Source organism: Plecotus auritus, assembly GCF_963455305.1.
Source record: "Plecotus auritus genome assembly, chromosome: 1".
Classification (NCBI taxonomy): Eukaryota; Metazoa; Chordata; class Mammalia; order Chiroptera; family Vespertilionidae; genus Plecotus; species Plecotus auritus.
Window position 1 is genome coordinate 41,095,952 of NC_137770.1, and position 21,783 is coordinate 41,117,734.

Sequence of the window (21,783 nt, forward strand, 5' to 3'; positions counted from 1 at the left end):
TACAGAGGAATAAAATGGAAAGGACAGGGAATAACAAGGAATCACCATGAGGCACTGTCCGCTGAGCTCTTCCTGACGGTGCAGGAGCCACCACCTACCTTGGATGCCTGTGGCGTGGATATCACGTGGACCGTGCTGGGTTTGACTCCATTAGCTTTGGGTCGTTTATACAGAGCAAATCTACTTTTCCTCCGGCCTCTGTCTCCATTAGGTAAAGCACCATTGTACCTATAAATGAAGATGAAAGAGTTCACTTATTCAAAGATTTTTTTTTTAAGTTTTAAGAAGAAAAGTTAGATGGAATAAGGGAAAAGACAGGAATGGTCATAAAGAATTGCCCACTAAACACCCCACAAAAGGAAAGGGCTGCAAAACAGACATCAGCTGAAATGAAATTCAAATCACTTCCAGAAACTTAATTTAGGAGTGATGTACAATGTAATTATAGGTTTTCTATTCTATAAAGTCAGACTCTTCAAATCTTTTTGGAAGGAGACAGAGTATAAATAAGCAAATGAGAATTCTACAGAGACTGTATTAGTGCTGGCTCAATTCAGCCAGTGTTGTTGAATGGACCCCAGAGAAACACTCAAGAAATATTTCTAAATGAACTAGTTAGAAAATAGTATACTAATTAAACCTCACCTCTCACTCTCAAAACATGTTAATATCTGTAGGATCTTTATTTGTAAGAAGACCAAATTTAGTTACTTGCATTCTTATACATTCTAAATTCTCTACCCTCATTCCCATTTCTATTTGAACCTTATGCAGTCAGGTTAGCCAAGAAATAGCTTGCAAAAATTAAACATAAAATATGACTCTACCAGAAGATTGCCCATAAAGTGATCCAAAATAAAAAAAGATGAGTTTTAGTCCACAAACTGTCCAATAACTTTAAAAGTCATCTGGAAAATATCTGATGTCCTTAAGCAGATTTCCTATATTAACTAGAGGCCCGGTGCATGAAAATTCATGCACTCAGGGGGCAGGGGGGGTGGTCCCTCAGCCCAGCCTGCACTCTCTCACAGTCCGGGAGCCCTCAGGGGATGTCCTACTGACGGCTTAGGCCCACCTCTGCGGGAGGTGATCAGGCAGCCCATCAGGGGACAGCGCCAGCCGTTGTGGCCCTGACCCACCCCCCCATCACCCCTCCGCCACCACTGGTCGCTGCTGCCTCCCCTCCCACCATCCCAATCCCCTCCCTCTACCCGTCGTTGGCACACGCCTTGGCTGGCCTGGAGCCACCTGCTCGCCAGCCCCACCCCCGCTGACTGGTCCTTCCGCTGTTCGATTGATTTGCATATTACGCTTTTATTATATAGGATACCTTAAGATAATACCAGTGTTTAAAATAAATGCAGAATTGCCCAGCCAGCATGGCTCAGTGATTGAGTATCGACCTATAAACCAGGAGGTCACGGGTTAGATTCCTGGTTAGGGCACATGCCTGGGTTGTGGGCTTGATCCCCAGTAGGGGGTGTGCAGGAGGCAGCTAACCAGTGATTCTCTCTCATCATTGATGTTTCTATCTCTCCCTCTCCCTTCCTCTCTGAAATCAATAAAAATATATTTTTAAAAAAACATTAACAGCCAACACAATAACTGTCCAGTGTGAGTAAATCAAAATAAATAAATAAATAAATAAAAATAAATGCAGGATTGCAGGCAGCGTTTCTGTTTTCAACTGTATTCTCTAACTCTAAATTAACTGGCTCTTGTGTGTCCAATCACTGTCTCAAGTTGCCACACTGACATGACGATTCTCCACCTCTCCCTTGGAAAATTCTTTTCAAGAAGAGAATCCAAAGAAGATCATATTTACATGAGTAAGTATGACAGCTCCAAGGTTCCTTCCGAACCACAAAGGCAGGGGCAGCACTGGTGGCTTGTCTCTGTCTTAACTCTTGCCTTTGCCACTTGTCCACTCACACTCAGAAGAAGGGCATGGTGGCCAGTATGGCAGAGAGGGGACATGAGGTCCAGAGAACAGTAAAGGTTGAAATCAAGTGGTTTTGTATGTATGTTTTACAATTGAGTAGCTAAAGTATGACAATAGATTTTAATTTTCACCAGAAGTTATTCCTGCTGTATTTTAATATTACCATTTCCATCACAAAGGAAAGTCAGCTACATAAAAATGTCTCTAGAATACAGAGATAATTCATTTCAAGTCTGTTCATATCCTTTTTCTGATGCAAGATCAGAATAGTGTACATTATTTTTAAAACATATGTGTGATTAGTATAATGAACATATCCATGAGTAAACAACCATTAAAAACCCACTTTAATATTTTTTCATATCACTTAAATCAAGATGAACATTCTGTATTAAGAGGAATTTATGAATCAATTACAACCAGGACTCTAAACAATGCAGAGGAAATTTTCACCACTGTAGCCTAGAGGCAACTGGTACCAGATTTGGTCAGATTTCACACATACACGTTTTCCTAGCTCTCTGATGCATCTTCCTCTTGACTATCCTCTGGTCAATAGAATCTAACCTAATAAGAGTATGGCACACATGTTTTAGGGATCTGCTCCCAGCAACACTATCCCTTCACTGCCCAAGGTGAGCCCTAACACCTTTTGTGAATGAAATGGCCAGGCCAGCACTCTCCGCCCTGCCCTGGATGGAGGTCGACATCTGGCCCAAGCTGGCCAATGACATCCTTATCCTGGAAAATACAAAAATGAGACAGACAACCAGCCCATCTATGTGGATGGCTAGAGCTGTAAAATGTAAGCAGGGGAGCTGTGGGGATGTCACAATCTTTATGTCCATGAAGAAGCAGAGAAAGTGAAGGATGAAGTGGATGAACAGACAAGTAGCAAATAGAGGTGAAAAGAGAGGATCCTTAAAGGCTTCCATTGGCCCAGATATACTCTGGTCCTTGTTCATGAAATTCTTTTTAGTTCCAGCTAACTCAAGTGGATTTCTGCTACTTACAAGTCATACCTACTTATAGAGGGAAAAAACAAAAACCAGAAATGTCAACCTTAACCTATGCAGAGATATTTTAACTTAAATTGCCTGAGCACCATTGCTAGGCGACCCTGCTAGCGGTTCTCAACCTGTGGGTCGCGACCCACAGGTTGAGAACCGCTGCTGTAGAGCCTAAGACCATCGGAAAACACAGATATTTACATTATGATTCATTAACAGTAGCAAAATTACAGTTATGAAGTAGCAACAAAAATAATTTTACGGTTGGGGGTCACCACAACATGAGGAACTGTATTAAAGGGTCGCGGCCTTAGAAAGGTTGAGAACCACTGACTTACACTGACTACTTACTTAATACATTTAGGTCAGTGAAAAATCCTACTGGAAGTAACTAAGATAGCAGTGAAAAACCAGAGTTAAGATGAGACAAGTTTCTAATTAGGTTAAGCGACATGGTCATTCATTAATATTTATAATGCCAGGTACTAGGACTACAACAATGAACATCAGCTTCCCTATCTTTATAAAACTCTCCGCTAAAAGCAAAGAAAGGCACAAAACCAAGTGTGATAAAACACTTATGTAAGTGCATTCGTCATTTTATGCACTAGTAGCAACAAGCACTAAGGAAGGCTTTACTGAAGGGACACTGCTTGAACTGTCTTGAACTCTAAACAAAACTAAATGTGGAGTACAGGGCAACAGTGTATACAAAGGCAAGGAGGACTGTAGGTAATTCAGTACTGCCAGAGCAGGAAGTTCAAGAGGAAAGGAAACATTGGGAAAGGAGGGTAAAAGGACCAGGTTACACACCTGGTACTCCATGATAAGGGGCATACCCTCAGAAGAATGGGGAATCTGGTAAGACTAAAATGAATGGATATACAATGAGTCCTCACATAATGTTGTTAAATAGGTTCTGCAACTTAAACCAAAATGACACATAATGAAACCAATGTCACTATAGGCTAATTAATATAAACAAGAGTTAAGTTCCCATGGTATCTCATTTACAATAATAAAAGCATAATATGCTAATTAAACCGGACAGCCGAACAACCTTCCGGACGTCATTCTGGACGTCCTTCTGGACGAAGCTGCTGCGGAGGGGGCTGAGGCAGAGGCAGTTAGGGGCGATAAGGCAGGCAGGTGAGCAGTTAGGGGCGATCAGGCAGGCATGCAGGTGGTTAGAGGCAATCAGGAAGGCAGGCGAGCAGTTAGGGGCGATCAGGCAGGTGGGCGAGTGGTTAGGGGCATCAGGCAAGCAGAGTGGTTAGGGATGATCAGGCAGGCCGGCGAGCTGTTAGGGGTGATCAGGCAGGCAGGCAGAGGGGTTAGGGGCAATCAGGCAGGCGAGCAGTTAGGAGCCAGTGGTCCCAGATTGTGAGAGGGATATTGGATTGCAAGAGGGTGCAGGCTGGGCTGAGGGACCACCCACCCTGTGCATGAATTTTGTGCACAGGACCTCTAGTCAACATTATAATGAAACTAGTGGCCCAGTGCATGAATTTGTGCACATTGAAAGGAAATTAATTAGAAAAAATATTTTAATATCACTATTCGCCCTTTCTCTATAACAGAAGTGTCAACCAAATTCATAATCAACAATGACAGATGGAAACACACACGTGCGATTGGCACCAGCGAGAGCTCTGTATGTATAGTGCACGCGTGAGTCAACTTAGCCTTTTATAGATATAAAGAATAAACTTACGCCCTAACCATTTTAGCTCAGTGGATAGAGTGTAGACCTGAGGACTGAAGGGTCCCAGGTTCGATTCTGGTCAAGGGCATGTACCTTGGTTGCAGGCACATCCCCAGTAGGGAGTGTGCAGGAGGCAGCTAATCGATGTTTCTCTCTCATCAATGTTTCAAACTCTCTATCCCTCTCCCTTCCTCTCTGTAAAAAAATCAATAAAATATATGTATTTTTTTTTTAAAGAATAAACTTGCTTAATTAGACCTGCTTTCTGATTTAGCTAAACTTTTTCCAGCCCAGTGAAGTACCCCAACTTCTCTTTCAGGTAATTGTCAGCAACACAGCAGTAAATATCAACATGAAGCAGATCGTTATTGTAGATCACTCAGGGAGAACAAAGGGTAAAATGTTTAACTGCAGCAGTGTTTGACTATATTCTGCACAGTGAGAAAACCTGAAGTCATTTTCAAGGTCCGCCATTTCTTACTTCTTTTCAGTTGGGTCAAGTTTCTAAGCTTTCTAAATCTCTGTTTTCTGGCTAATGAAAAGAAAATAGGATTCCACCGAGTCTCCTATCTACCTACTCCAGGCCTTCTGTGAGGATCAAATGAGATGAGGCACAGGAAAACACTTCACAGATATTTGGTTAAAGTGTAAATGTTTCCACCTGGGTATAAAGCAAGTCATGTTCCTGGGCTGAAGAAACTGCAAGAAGGCTAGTTGCTAGGGAGAGGAAGCCAGGAAGCCAGGCGTTGCTACATGAGGTCACTAACCGGCACCCACAGCGACCGTTTCTGGGCTGGCCTTGGGGTCTCGGCATTGTCGGCTGCAATTTGGTGGGCTGTCACTCCAGAGTGGTGGCGGGGCCTGTGACCCACTTGGGAGAAGCTGAGTGTTGCTTTGTCGGCCAGGTCCAAGCTGCTGTTTCTCTGTAAATGGCAAGTGTGTGTCAAGGCAGCTCCTGCGTTGTCTGCCCCCTGGTGGTCAGTGCGCTTCACAGCGACGGGTCAGACAGTGGGAAGGACATTTAGCATATTAGCCTTTAGATAGATAGATAGATAGATAGATAGATAGATAGATAGATAGATGACTCCATTGAACAACAGTATTCAAAGAATGCTGTATAAAGTAGCTGCAGCCCAGTGCAGATGATTAGCGTCCAGAAGATCAGGTGGGGTCACAGCCACAGGAGTAGTATAGTAGCCTGAATAGTAGCCTCCAAAAAGACTTATGTCCATGTCCCAGACTTGTGAATGTGACCTTATCTGGAAAAAAGTCTTTGCAGATGCAGTTAAAAGAAGGATCTCAGAATGAGACCTTCCTGGATTACAGGTGGGCCCTAAATCCAAAGACAAATGTCTTTATAAGAGACGCACAGTGGAGAGACACCCAGGGAGAGGGAGGAGAAAACTGTGTGAAGATGGAGGCAGAGACTGGAGTTGGCACTCACAAGCCAAGAAATGCCTGGAGCCATCAGGGCAGGAGGAGGCAAGGAAGGCTCCTCTTCTAAGGCCATCAGAGGCAGCACGGTCCTGCCAACACCTGGATTCCAGGTGAGGCCTCCAAAACAGTGAGAGAATAAATCAGTATTTTAAGCCATCATGTTGGTGGTAATTTGTTGTGGCAGCTACAGGAAACTCTACAGGCCTAAGCCGAAGCAGTGATGGTGGAAATGAGAATTAGAGAAAAAATTTAGAGGTGTTTTCAATGGTAGGAGAACATCATAATCACCAGGGTCGCTTTATAAAAATAGGCATGCCTGAGTCTCAAGAGATTCTGATTCAGTATTTCTGGGACAGGGCTCCAGGTGTGCACAGTATAAAAGGTCCACAGGTGATGCTTATTTGCAGCCACAGTCAAGAACCTTGGTTTCAATGGCAAAAATCAATAGTACTTTGTGACCTGTTTAGTTACACAGAGCAAGGGACAGAGAAAGGGAATGTCATATAGGCTTCTGGCCAAGGCCAGGGTGATAGCATCAATAAAAAGAGGAATAGCCGAAACCGTTTTGGCTCAGTGGATAGAGCGTCGGCCTGCGGACTGAAGGGTTCCGGGTTCGATTCCGGTCAAGGGCATATACCTTGGTTGCGGGCACATCCCCAGTGGGGGGTGTGCAGGAGGCAGCTGATTGATGTTTCTCTCTCATTGATGTTTCTGGCTTTCTATCCCTCTCCTTTCCTCTCTGTAAAATATCAATAAAATATATTTTAAAAAAAAAAAGAGGAATGGGAATTACAGGAACATCTAGGGGAAGGCATGTAAGAGGCAACAAAAGTTACAGACTTGGGTACTATCACCATACAAGTGGCAGTTAACATCGTGAGAGTAGATGAGAGTAAAGAAGCAAAGAAGGCAAGGACAGATGCTGGGAAATAAAACCATTTAAAGAAAGAACCCCTTCTTAGTCACAGGCAGAAGGATGAAGACCAGAGAAAGTTGTATCACCAAAGACAAGAGAGAATTTCAACAGCATTAATCAGTTAGTAGAACAAAAATGCACAAATATGATTTGGAAAAGATCAGGACATTGGTCACCTCACCCATCTTCAAAGCACACAAGCAAAGTTAAAAATAAGCAAGCCCACTCTGGCTGGATTGCTCAGTTAGTTGGATTAGCATCCCGCACAACAAAAGGTTGTGGGTTCAATCCCCAATCAGGGCACATACCTAGGTTTTGAGTTCCATTCCTGGTCAGAGCATGTACAGGAAGCATCTGATCAATGTTTCTCTCTCACATCAATTTCTCCCCCCCCCCCTCTCTCTCTCTCTCTCTCTTCCTCCCTCCCTTCCTCCCTCCCTATCTAAAAATCAACGAAAACATATTCTTGGGTGAGGATTTTTTTAAAAAAAGCAATCCCCTCCAACTGTCAGTCTTACTCTGATCACCACTCCCACTTCCATCTTTTCCTCACAGCCAAGAATCTTGGAAGAGTACTTCACACTGAATATCCCACTTCCAATACCTACTGAATCTTTAATCCACTACCACTTGATCTTTGCCTCCAAATCTGAAAGTGCATCTGGTCATGTGTCATGCACCTACCACTCCATCTGTCTCCCTGAAAGTCCACCAATGGCTCACTCATCAAGGAACACAGTGTGGTAAACCAAAGATAAGCAAATTTCCATTACTTATCCCACTGAGAAGTGAGTCTAAGCCCCCCTCCTTAAACCTGGGCTGGCCATAATGACTTGTTTACCACCAGGATGTGGAGGAAGTGCAAGTTAAAGCCAGGTCTGAAAAAGCTTGCAGTTTCTACCTGGGTCTCCTGGGAGCTTTGAGCTGCCATGTAAGAAACCTGGGACCGCCATGCTGAGGAGGGTATGCACGGGCACTCCAGTTGGAAGTCCCAGCTGCGCCCAGCCACCCAACCACCCTAAGGTACCAGTTGTGCGCGTGAAGCCATCTTGGACCCACCAGACCAGCCATTCCATCAGCTGACTTCCACCAAGTGACATCAGTTGATACCATGTGGAACAGAAGAATTGCCCATCTGAACATTGTCCAAATTCCCTACCCAGAGAATCAATAAATAAAATGGTTGTTGTTTCAAGCCACTCAGCTTGGCGTAGCTGGTTACACAGTAATAGATGTCTGGAACAAGCCCAACCCTTCAGCACAGTATCCCTCCTCTCCCTGCTTCAGTCTCTCCTTCGTCCCCTGACCTAATTCAAGTGGAGCACTGTCTCCTCTTGAACACTATCACAGAGTCTTCCCTCCCTCTTCCCGCCTCCCCATCTGGCCCTTCTCCCCCCTAGAAAATGGGGAGCCCATCTCCAGCACCTGGCACAGTGCATGGGGAACACGGCAGGCACTAAAACCTTCTAAATCAACTACATGATGGGACAGAAGGACTGTCTTTTGTATAGCAGAATAGAGCCCAGACATGAAGATAAGATTCTGCATACCAAGGCAAAAAGTTATTGTTCCACAAAAGAAGGTCAGAATGTTTCCTGGCCTAGCAAGCTGTCCAGTCAGTAGGATTGTAGAAACAAGATTTCTAAGTGCTGCCAACATACCTGTTTCAGCTACTGAACAGGGGTACCTCAATTCAACCCCACAAGTTGCCTTTCAAGCTTCACATTTAAAAATAAGTCTGGAGACTTGTTTAGTAAATGTGTAATGAAAATTTAACTATTCATATAGGCAAAGCAAATAGTTGGTCATCATAATAAAGGTACTTGGAAGCTGTGAAGGATAATGAAAACCCTGTGTAAGAAACCTCAGAATAATAAAGGGTTTCCCTTGGATGAAAATTCATAGTTCATGTATTAATGTTTTTTAATAGCATTTGCTATGCATTTACTATGTACCAATAAACCCTGAAATGTTATTACTCCTAGTGGACAGATAGAAGGCTTGAATGGTTGAACACACAAATTTGAACTAAGACAGGGCAGACGGGACCCAAATCCACACCTGGTTTTGTCTGACTCCAAATATCATACTCTTTCCAGTAGATGACACTGACAACCTATAAATTCAAGGAATTTCTTGGAATACAACACAAAGAGTCTTGAAAAGATGTCTGCCATTTAAAAGTGCATTTGTCAAAATAGAATTTTCTATAGGAAACAACAGCAAGAGAGAGGATGCCAGGGGGTCCCCAGTCACAATTTGGAGGCATCACATTTGATGTTAACCAGCCTTAACACATAGAGCAGCACCCACATGGCCTTGGGGAAAAGAATGTGGGCTACAGAGCAGAGGAGTCATCAGCATCTAATGATCCTGTTCCACAGACAGTCTGCTTCTCATTACTGACTAAAGTCTCTGTCCTCCGTCAAAAGTGACGTCTCTGTCACAGATAAATCGCAAGCAACTACTGTAACTGAAGTAGACTGTGCAATGCAGATGAACAGACCAGTGACAACTAGAGACCAGAGACACAAAGGACGGGCAGAGTCTCATAAACCTGCAACATGGCACCTGTCTTCAGGGAGCACAACTAACTCACCACAATAGTGAATGCAACTGTGTCTAAGAAAATGCACAGAAACCAACTGGCTCCGCAGTACATCATTATAATCCCACCTAGAGGCCCGGTACACGAATTCGTGCATATTGAAAGGAAATTAATTAGAAGAAATATTTTAATATTGCTATTCGCCCTTTCTCTATAATAGAAGTGTCAACCAAATTCACAATCGACAATGACAGATCGAAACGTGTGCAATTGGCGCCAGCGAGAGCTTTATATACTAGGTGTACCAGTTAATAATGGTGGATTTTGTAATCAAAGAAAACATGGTAATTTCAAGAGAAACATCAAAAGTGCTTTATTCAAAGTAATGTCCATTGCTAGCTACACACTTTCCCCATCTTTAGGTAATTTGTGGATACTGTCCCAATAGAACTTTTCTCGTTTAGAGGCAAACCATTCAAAGACCCAATTTTCCACTTCTTCGTATGTTTTGAAGTGCTGCTCAGAAAGTGCATGTGCCATTGATCAGAACAAGTGGTAATCTGAAAGAGCAAGGTCTGGTGAAGACAGTGGGTAGGTTAATACTTCCCAGATAAGATCTTTTAATGTGTCTTTAACTGGTTTTGAAGTGTGTGATGGTGGGTCATCATGAAGCAAAATTACTTTGCCGTGTCTTCTGACACATTCTGGTCGTTTCACAATCAAAGCGTGGTTCAAATTATTTGTTGTCGGTAGCAATCAGTATTAACGGTTTCACCTGGTTTTAGAAACTCTTAATACACCACACCTTCCTGATCCCACCAAACGCAGAGCATTGTCTTCTTTCCAAAGCGATTTGGCCTTGCAGTTGGTGTTGATAGCAGACCTGCATCAACCCATGATTTTGTGCTTTTGGGATTCTCAAAATAAATCCACTTTTCATCGCCAGTCACAATTCGATGCAAAAAAGACTTTCTTTCATGCCACTGAAGCAACATTTTACTGATGACTTTTCAGTTTTCCATTTGTCTTTCATTCAATTGATGTGGCACCCGTTTTCCTTCCTTTAAAATCTTTCCCATTGCTTGTAAACGATTGGAAATTGTTTGCTGAGCAACATTTAATCTTTCTACAAGTTGTTTTTGAGTTTGACATGCATCTTCATCCAATAATGCTGGTTAATTGCTGTTCTTCAAACTTTTTCAGTAGACCTGGACATTGTCTTTCACATCAAAATCATCACTTTTCAAGCATTTAAACCAGCGTTCACAGGTATCTTGAGATGGAGCATGTTCACCATAAGCTTCCAAAAGTATTCATCAGCACTTTTCTTCAAAATAAAATAATGAATTAAAACTTTTTGCAAATGCTTTTTTGGCATGAAATTCGACATTTTTAAGTGTAAAAATATCTATGATGTTAACACCTTCAGCAAATTTGACATACGAAGTTTTGAAGCTTGTTGTCAATACAACAAAATAGCATACATATCAAATCGCATATATATCAACATATGTGTAACTCCATCTATTGAAAAAATCTGCATTATTAACCGGTACACCCAATATATAGATAAACTTGCTTAATTAGACCTACTTTCTGATTTAGCTAAACTTTTTCCAGCCCAGTGAAGCACCCCAACTTCTCTTTCAGGTAATTGTCAGCAACACAGCAGTAAATATCAACATGAAGCAGATTATTATTGTAGATCACGCAGGGAGAACAAAGGGTAAAATATTTAACTGCAGCAGTGTTTGACTATATTCTACGCAGTGAGAAAACCTGAAGTCATTTTCAAGGTCCACCATTTCTCACTTCTTTTCAGTTGAGTCGAGTTTCTAAGCTTTCTAAATCTCTGTTTTCTGGCTATTGAAGAGAAAATAGGATTCCACCAAGTCTCCTATCTACCTACTCCAGGCCTTTTGTGAGGATCAAATGAGATGAGGCACGGGAAAATGCTTCACAGACATTTGGTTAAAGTGTGAAATGTTTCCACCTGGGTATAAAGCAAGTCATGTTCCTGGGCTGAAGAAACTCCAAGGAGGCTAGTTGCTAGGGAGAGGAAGCCAGGCGTTGCTACCAGACATCACTATCCGGCACCCATAGTCACTGTTTCCGGGCTGCGCTGGGCTGTGGGCCACATTTTGCATCATGTAGTCTTGGCGGCGATTTGGTGGCTGTCGCTCCGGAGTGGTGGCAGGGCCTGTGTCCCACTTGGGGGAAGCCAAGTGTTGCTTTGTGGGTGCCAGATCTGCCGTGCCGTTTATTGTTAAATGGCCTGTTGCTAGGGAGCCAGGTGTTGCTACATGACATCATTACCTGGCGCCCACAGCCACTGTTTCCAGGCTGGGCTGGGGGCCACATGTTGCACTATGGGGTCTCAGCAGCATTAGCTGCGATTTGGTAGGCTGGCGCTCTGAGGTGGTGGCAGGGTCTGTCCCACTTGGGGGAAGCCGAGTGTTGCTTTGTGGGTGCCAGGTCCGCGGTGCCGTTTCTCTGTAAATGGCCAGTGCGCATCACAGCAGCTCCTGAGTTGAGCATCTGCCCCCTGGTGGTCAGTGCACATCACAGCGACCGGTCGGACGGACACTTAGCATATTAGCCTTTTATATATATATATAGATTCCTTATTAGTTAACCTATCTTCCATATCTGGACTCGCCCTGTGCCTGAATGAACTTTACATATAAAGGCCAGGGACACAATATTTATTTCCCTGTGCCTAGCAAATGCTGCATCTTGTAGGGTTTCATAAAATAAATAATAGTCTTTCATTTCTAGCCAAAGAACTAATGATGGCAGCACCATAACTGTCTATGCCCTCTGGTGATAACCCGCTAAAGCATTTTAAACATCAATTCATTCAGTAAATCTTCCTAGGCTTGGCATTAAAATGAAAATTCTCAATGTCCCATTTCCGCTTGGGAACGGTCTTTGTTCCAAGTAACTACTTAAGATCTAGTGAATATGAAAATCTATATATTCATTCAAAACACATCAAATGAAGTGCCTCAGGTGAGTTAAGCCCCAAGGGCTAGAGGGAAGCACAAAAGGATACAAAAAGATACCTATCTCTTGATGACTCAATCACTTGGAGAAGGCTGACAAGGTAACAAAACTATAAAACACTGATAAATGCTAATGAAATTGAGTAACAAAACACAATGGCAAAAAAAATAAATCAGAACAGTAAGCTCTGAATTAAGACACTGGCCTGGTGTCTTGGTGCCCTACACATGATTCATGTCATGGAACCTAATGATAGTCTTCTATACCAGGCCTGTGTGACAACACAGGTTAATCTTCCATTTATCTTACACTAGAGGCCCGGTGCACAAAAATTCTTGCACTGGGGAGGGGGGGGTGTTCCTCAGCCCAGCCTGCCCCCTGTCACGGTCTGGGAGCCCTCAGGGGATGTCCTACAGACGGTTTAGGCCCGCTTACCTAAGCGGCAGTCTGGCCTCCCGCTGCAGGAGGTGACCAGGCTGATCAGGGGAAAGTGCTGCCCCCATCACCCCGCTGTTGCTGCCGCCGCCAGCTGCCTGCCCTCAGCCCTCACAGCCGCTGCGGCTTTGTCCAGAAGGACGTTCTGCTGTCCTGTCTAATTAACATATTATGCTTTTATTATTATAGATTATTATAGATCATTGGACTGGATGCTCGCTGAGAAGTTTCCTATTTCTCTGCATTCCCCCTTCACTCTGCATGGTACCTTAAAACTGAGGAAAAGCTCAATAAAACAGTCACCATATTTGTATGGAAATAATGATAGTGGTATAGGGATCAAGACAGGAATTCTAGCTCCAATGCTTTTCCTAGCTAGTGCAGCAAGCTTACCTTAAGTGGGCCTCAGTTTCCTCAGCTACAAAGATAAACACAAACTTACAAATTCAATTTTAAAAAGAGATTCCCAAACCTCTTGTACACATTTCCATTCAATATGGACACGGAAGGCATTTCATCCAACTAATTATTTATCTGCATCCAGTCCAAGAAAGGTGAAGGATGCAGTTGTTATTTTAACTACTGGCTACAGTTCCAAAAGACTCCCACATCCTTGTGGCAGTTGATATGTGGCCAGTATACCTCCAGATTGCCTTGCTCTTATCTCAAGGTTTTCTAGTTTCCCCATACAAAATATTTCCCAAGATGAAACATAAAAAAACTTTTTTTATATCAGGAACATAGTACTACCCCCATGCTCAAAAGATTTTAAGCTGTTCTTCCAGGATTTATAGCCCTCATCCCCACCCACACTCATCCAGCCCCCTGCTGCACAAGGTAGAGTGTGAAGGCAAGAGGGAGACTGTATCCTGGCTCTGCGTCTAATCTCATGTGTGACTTTGCACAAGTCCCTGAAATACTCAGAACCTCTTTCTTTCCCCATAAAGTCAGGAGGCATAACATTCTACAGTTTGGATTCTGGTGCAGTGTCATGTTAGAGATGAGGGCAAAGCTGTCTAGCTCAGAAGAGTCCGGGAGGCTGACCCCAGTCTCAACAGCACCACAGCTACCCTGACCCCTGGGCAATCACTGTTCTTTCTTATTCAGTATCTATGGACTCAGGAGGGTCACACTTCCCTACCTGCTTCTTCCTCCCACAGGCCAACAAAGGACAAGAACATGCTCTCCACTCTACCTAAAAAATAAATTGTTTATGAAAAGAATATTATCCAATAGTTAGCCATTTGCTCCTTTGAAGTTTTCTCCATTTCAAATTGGTACTATCACCAAATCACACAAGATCTAGTTTTTCTTTACTGTAATGAAGCTTTGATTTTTGAGCATTGCTAGCAGGCCAACGACAGCTTTTTTCACTGAATACTTGGAGGTACGCAATGAGTCAGGAATATGAAAGGCTATTTCTGTTACTCTTAAAACATGTAAGACTACTTCTTTTATTCTGCCGTTGGCTCCATCAGTCCAAAACACTTCTGATTAAGTATTTATTAATATCATATGAATGCTTTGTGTCAAAGAATCTACTTTTTACCTTATGGGCAAAAATTATTTTTTAAATATTACCCTGTAGTAATTTTTAATTCCTAGAAAAAAGGGAAAATATCACACAGAGAAAAGCCCAAGAAATGGATCTGATACAGTACAAGATTTGTACAAGTCAAGAACAACTAGGTCAAGATTTATCAGATCTTATTTTTGAATTAGTAGTACTATCTTACTCCATACTTCTTTATGCATTTTATCAATTATAAATGTGAGAAACAGATTAAGTCCCACATATTCCTTTTCCATTACTTTAACCTGTGCTTATTTTAGCCTCTTATCACCTAAATTAAGATGGTCAGGTGTATAAATTGAATGTTATAGATTGAACTATTGGTCCCAACTCTTCACTCCTCACTGAAGACATGCCCTTAGCCATGACTTAATCCTTACAGTTAATTTCCCTGCCCTGGACTTTGGGGTGGGGCCTTGTGACTTGCTTTGCCCAATAGGATGTTAACAAATGTGATCCAAACAGGGCCTTGAAATGTGCTTGGCAGTTGGGATTATCCTCTGTCCGGCACCTGTGCCACAGCTATAGGAAAATATGTCCCAGCCAGCCTGCCAAGGAGGATAAGAGGCACGTGGAGGAGACCCAAACCACTTAACTGCAGCGGGAAGCAAAACCACTAAAGCAGACACATCAACCAACCCACAGATTCATGAGAATAAATGATTGGTTTTTTTTAAGTCATTGAGTCTGGAGATGATTTGTTACACAGCATCATATGGCAAAAGTTAAATGATACCCTGCATTTCAAAAGCAAATTAACTTAAGAGACTTCCTCAGTACCTAAAGACTTTGGGCTAAAGATACATACACACAATATCAAATATATACCCATCAAAATGTTATATAGAAGACTACTCTTTCATTCTAAAATTAGAGATAATTTCAAAGTGTCCCCTTTTAAATTGGCTATAAGGAAACAGGATTTGTAAAAAAATGTATACTTCTTCAAAGAGGGAGATGAAATATATAATTATACATCGTATTTTTCCCTTTCAATAAATCATTATGGCAAAATTTGTCATCCCTCAAATAATCTATATAATGTATAAACAAAGTCTTATTCTCTAAAAACCAAATTTAGACATAAAAGAATTACGATAAAATTAGTAAATATTTGGTAAAGCAGTGATTCTACACAACTTCTACTACAGTAAGAGTCCTCTAAAAAGTGGCTGCCTAAAAAAGGAAGCATCTTAAACTAGCATTCAGGCCATCATTTAACATGTACTAAGCTATGGGCATTGCAAATAAAGAACTTGATGGTACAAAGAAATTTGATTATTAGCTCAAAGTATGAGTATTAAATCCAGAAATAAAAACTAGCATTGAAATTTCTTCTGCATCATAACTTACTATAATTAGTCCTAACTACTTCCAGTAATTACTTCCTAATCTCCTTTCCTTTTTAAAAATTTCATGGCATGGCTCTCTTACTACTCCTAAAAAAAAAAAAAAAAAATTGCACTACTATATGTTTTACTAATGTTTACTTTAAACTTTTAGAGTATGCATAGAGAATTTTTAGGAAGTCCTAGAAATATGGACATGCCAGAGCAAGCAAATCCAACTTCTGAACAGTACTGGCCAATGCCCTAACAGATTACTTACTAAAAAGATATATAATTGATATTGTATACAACAATTGAGTCCTCAAGACAATTTAAAATATAAAATATATGTGCTTTATTCAATTACCTGTATCAGAATTGGGGGACAGGGGGGTAATTTTATACTAAATATAAATACTTTTTAATGAGCTACAAAGCATGAAGACATTCATGGCTGTATGTCATATCTAATGATGCTATATAGATCCACTCCGTTTCATATTAACTTTTCTAAAGAAGATTTTTCAATTTCTACGACACCTACATATAACTAATAGCTAAAACACAAGATTTAAAAAATATTAGAAATAAAAAGGTTGCTTTGTGTAAGAACCGATCCTTCAGTGCTACAATGCATATTATCAAGAAGTTAATTTGGGTTTAAAGCATTAAACCACCAGCTGCAAAAAGGAGGAAAAAACCCTTCATATTCACCCTGAAAATACATTAACTTGTCAATTACCATAAATAATATCATGTTTACATGGATATAGGAATCAGTCAATAGCCATGTATACTAGTATAATGTGAATTCAGGGGGCATATTATCAATAATTTAAGAATCAGAACACATCAGAGCCTCCCCCACCCTGCCACAATCTCCCAATTTACAAATTCTTAAAATATAAGAAAATTCTTAGGAAATGCCTAGCTATCATCACAAGAAGTTGTTTGAGAAATACACATGACCTAAGATATATACTTACTCACTGTATATACCTGCATTGTCTAATATAATAGCTACTAGCCACACAGGGTTAAATTTTAATAAAATTAAACTCATACGAGCTACATTTCAAGTGCTCAACAGCCACAGGTGGACAGTGTCTACATGTTGCGTGCTGAGCTACGGAACATTTCCACCATCACAAAAATTCTATTGGACAATGCTGGTACAGATGGTCAAGCAAGTCAATGAAGAGGCACCTTCAAGGTCACACAGCCTATCCGTAGAAGGATTCTGAACCTTAGTGCAATTCTACCCTCAAGATTTCTAGAATTTGATGTGGATTAAATGTAGTTGGTTAGCCCCAAACTTGGGCTAGAGCAGAAGGCAAAGGCCAGGGCAGTTATTGCTATGTATGTTACAGACCTCGGTTCTCATTAAAGGATTTATTGGAAGAAAAAAAAAAAGATTTCTAGAATTTGATAGTTTTTGGATACCGTAGCTCCTCTGAATAATGCCAAGGACTAAGAGACATTCTCAAACTCCATCTCTTGCTTAAAGATGTTTTTCTCTCTATCTGGTAGTTAAGAAAATGTTCTACTGCCTTTTGAGGGAAAGAAAACATGCTGGCATCAAAAAATGTATTTTGCTCGAGGCCAAAGCATTTTCTCTAGGGACACATTTTGGAATTCACAGTGCAAGTTCTGGTAAAATGTGATTCACTTAGAAAAACTCACTTTATAAACAACTTCTAAATTCAGGCTTAATACAGATACTTAAAGGGGATTTGATAAAATTCTTCATCCATTCCAGATTAATGTTTTTAGAAGCCAAGAATAAAAGAGTATTTCTTTCCCATAAATTATTTAAAAGTAAAACATTAAAACATTTTTATTAAAAAATCAGGAACAAAAATGTTTCACCTATTACCACTTGTACTAAACACTAGTCTAAAAGTCCTAGCTTAACCAAAAGCATTAAACCAGAAATAAAGGATATACATACACTACAGAAAAGGAATACACAAAACTAGTGTTATTGCTATAATAATTAAAATAATACATTACTTGAGAACAAAAGCCACAAATCAATGGAACAGAAGATACTTCTCTCCAGAAATAGACCCTTAACTATATAAGAAAGTAAAAGAAGATGAAGGACCAGCAGCCAATGGGAAAGAAATTGGATTATTCAATTAATTGTGTGCAGAAACTGACCAGTTACTTTAAAAGGAAAAAAACACCACCACCACCAAAAGCAACTGTTAAGAGCTGCATCTTACATTCTACCACAAAACAAAATCTAAAATACTCAAAAGATAAATGTGAACAATAGTCATAAAACTAAAGAAAACAAAGTTGAATATACTATTCCAGAATTAGAAATGTTTAAAACATAAAAGCAATGAGAAAAAATTACAAAGAAAAAGATCTAAAATACATAAAAATCTGAAACTTCTTCATATCGAAAATTATAAAATTACACATGCAACAAAACTAGAAAAAATATTGCAAAAATATGAGAAAAGCTTAATATCTTTAATAGGTAAATGTTTTTTACAAATGAAAGGAAAAACACAGACATCCCCATGAATGCACAATAGAAAATTAGGTAAGAACATGAATAGAAAATCGGAGAAAAAAATAATAGTAGCTATTAGATTTTTGTAATGTTTAATCTCATCAGGAATAAAAACATGCATATGAAAGCAAGATATCATTATTTTCCAATATAATTACCAAATTTTTGAAGTGCGACAGTACTCTAATATACCACTGGTGAGAATCTTAATTGGTAATAATCTCCTTGCAAAATAATTTAGCAACATACACCAACACCCTTATAAAAGTACTCATGTTCTTTGACCTGTAATTCTAATTTGAGAGTTCTATGCTCAGCACATAGTACTAAAATGCAAGTCAAGTTTTATGCACAAAGATGTTAAATTCTGTCATTATACATAATGGTAAAAAACTGAAAATAACCTAAATGTTCAATAATAATGAATTAAGTCAGTGGTCGGCAAACTCATTAGTCAACAGAGCCAAATATCAACAGTACAACGATTGAAATTTCTTTTGAGAGCCAAGTTTTTTAAACTTAAACTAATAGGTAGGTACATTGTTATTAACTTAATTAGGGTACTCCTTCAATCGCACTGTACGTGCGCACCCGCACGTGGTATTTTTGTGGAAGAGCCACACTAAAGGGGCCAAAGAGCCACATGTGGCTCGTGAGCTGCGGTTTGCCAACCACTGGATTAAGTAGGTAATGTAACACTACATGTGAAAATACATTTACCACAAATTCTTAATAGCAATGAAAAAGGATTAACAAAAACAATAGTACAACAAAATGTACATATGATATTGCTAATATGTTCAAAGTATTAAATATTCATAGGAAAAATTGAAATATATAAACTAAAATATTAATGGTTATTGATGGTATAATTACGTGATTTAATTCTTTTTTATATTTTCTATATCTTCTAAATGTCTATGTTGAGTATTTTAAAATGAGAATTAAACATTTTTAAAAGCATGTATTTTGTTAAATAATAAGGTGGCCTCATTTTTGTAATTTCTAATGGTATAGTAGTGCTCATTTCTGAAATAAGACCCAGAAATAAAATCAACCCTTAGGGTAAGAAGAAAATATAAATTTATACACAATAGAAGGCCACAGTGTGCCTAAATTGTTAAATGGCTACATTCACAAATACCATTTATGCATGGATTATCTCTGGCAGACAAGCAGAACTAAGTTTTTCACAGCTGTCACTCTACAAAAAAAACACTTTGCATCCATCATAATTTGTACTTTTTAAATGTAAAAAAATCCCCAGTTTTCTACTTCGACCACAGATGTTCTTGATATGGATATAATTGCTTCTTTTATGTAGAACCTTAGTCTAATTTTTAACTCATGTAATTTATCATTAGAGTACAAACAGACTTCTGAAAAGTGTAAATTTAAAATATCCCGCCCTAACCGGTTTGGCTCAGTGGATAGAGCATCGGCCTGCGGACTGAAAGGTCCCAGGTTCGATTCCAGTCAAGGGCATGTACCTTGGTTGTGGACACATCCCCAGTAGGAGGTTGTGCAGGAGGCAGCTGATCGATGATTCTCTCTCATCGATGTTTCTAACTCTCTATTCCTCTCCCTTCCTCTCTGTAAAAAAAATCAATAAAATATATTTTTTAAAAAATAAAGTATCTCTTTCTGGATTAATTCCTAGAAGAGAATTCCCAACATCACCCATCAGGCAATGTCAAACTTCCATTGTCCTCACATGGGACCATCTTCCTGATACCTTCTCTCCAGATGAACATGTTACTGGGCTTTATATTTACACCTTGACTCTGACGACAAATAAGAGCAGAAATTTCAGTCACCTCACAGAATTAGCAGCCTGGTATGTTAAACCTTGAGGTGGGTCAGGACTCTTCATACTGCCCAAACCCGAATACACAGAACCCTGTTTTCTAGAATAGTTTTAGTAGTGGTATTCACAAACAAGCCAATAAATCAAAAAAAGAAGTTCATTTTCAAGAGTTTGTCAGGTGAGCTAAAGAAAATTAAACAGGTTTTTCTGCTATCACCTTTCTCGAAATTTTAATATGCTAATATGCCCTATGAATCTCCAAGTGGCAGATACAGCATGCAGTATTTCCCAATTTATTTGATCTACTATTCTATCATGGCATATGCAGAACCATTTCCTAGAATAGTGCCCAAAGCAGCAAAGTTTGAGAACTGCCAAGGTTGCTGTATATATAGACCATGCAGCCCACTGTGTTACTAAAAGATATGGGATAATAATGTCTTGAAGAAAAAAAGCAGGAGGAGTTAGAAATAACTGGACTGTATATTGCCTTTCCCATTAACACACATTCTCTAATTGACATCAACTGAAAATGGATTTCAAGAAATGAAACCTCACTTTACAGACATCTTTTTACTGTTATATATAAGGAAGAATGGATGTTATAATGATAAATTAATATAGTTATAAATAGAATGTTTCCTTTAATTTATTTCCTTAGTATATACATGACAAGCTACAATGAAAGAAGATCTGGAAAGGAAAATTTGAGAGGTCAAAACCCTAAACACAGCTCATAAACCTTCCTCATAATGACCCAAGGAGGCCTATACAAAACCTGTGCAAGACAGGGGCCCCAAAGTTCCTGGGACCTACAGCAACTACAACAAAGCTGCAGCCACTCAGAAACCTCAGGTAGTGAGGTGGGCTAGGGAGCCTGGGTCTGGTTTTCCTCTCATGGAAGACTGTTCACTGTCCCCAAGTCCTCACTCTCCCTGCTTCCTTTTAATAAAATAATAGTCATAATCACTGACATTTAAATAATGCTTCCTTTGTACCAGGCACTGTCCTGAATGCTTTACTTGTATTAGCTTACTGTAACCATCACCATAACCCTATAAGGTACATCTTATTACCCTGTTTTAAAGATAAAAAATAGACACGGAAAGGTGAAGCAATTTTCCCAATGTCTTACAGTTACTCAGTGGCAGAACTCTTAACTAGTCCATAAGAGGGAAGTCCCCTAAGTTTCCCTTGCAGCTAGGTGTGACTCTTTAGGACAATGGCACACCACCACAAGTGATGCATACAACTTCTGGCTCCTTTCCTTAAAAATAAAACCACTTTCCCTAACCTTGCTCTTCCCTGAGCGCTGGAACACATACAGGAGATAGAACAGCTTATACTATGTGAGTGAGACCAACTCTCTGAGGGTAACAACATGAAAACCTGGATTCCTGAATGACCCTGGGGACTACAGCAATCGTGGATTGCTCAATGTTGGACTATTCCATGAGAGAGGAAATGTCTATTAAATTTCAGCCTTATTATTTGGGTTATTTGGAGAAGATCTTTGTTAAGAGAAACTTAACCTCATTTTATTTAAGCC

The 21,783-nt window shown here is 40.1% G+C and overlaps 1 protein-coding gene across 2 annotated transcripts in view; it reads right to left on the reverse strand.

Annotated features, from left to right (window-relative positions):
* Window positions 1–21,783, reverse strand: part of PELI2 (pellino E3 ubiquitin protein ligase family member 2) — a 175,091-nt gene that overhangs the window by 117,928 nt on the left and 35,380 nt on the right. For both annotated transcript variants that reach the window (XM_080657751.1, XM_080657750.1), the window contains exon 2: window positions 99–228. In XM_080657751.1, the coding sequence (XP_080513877.1) occupies window positions 99–228 (130 nt within the window). The remainder of the gene's footprint in view (window positions 1–98; window positions 229–21,783) is intronic.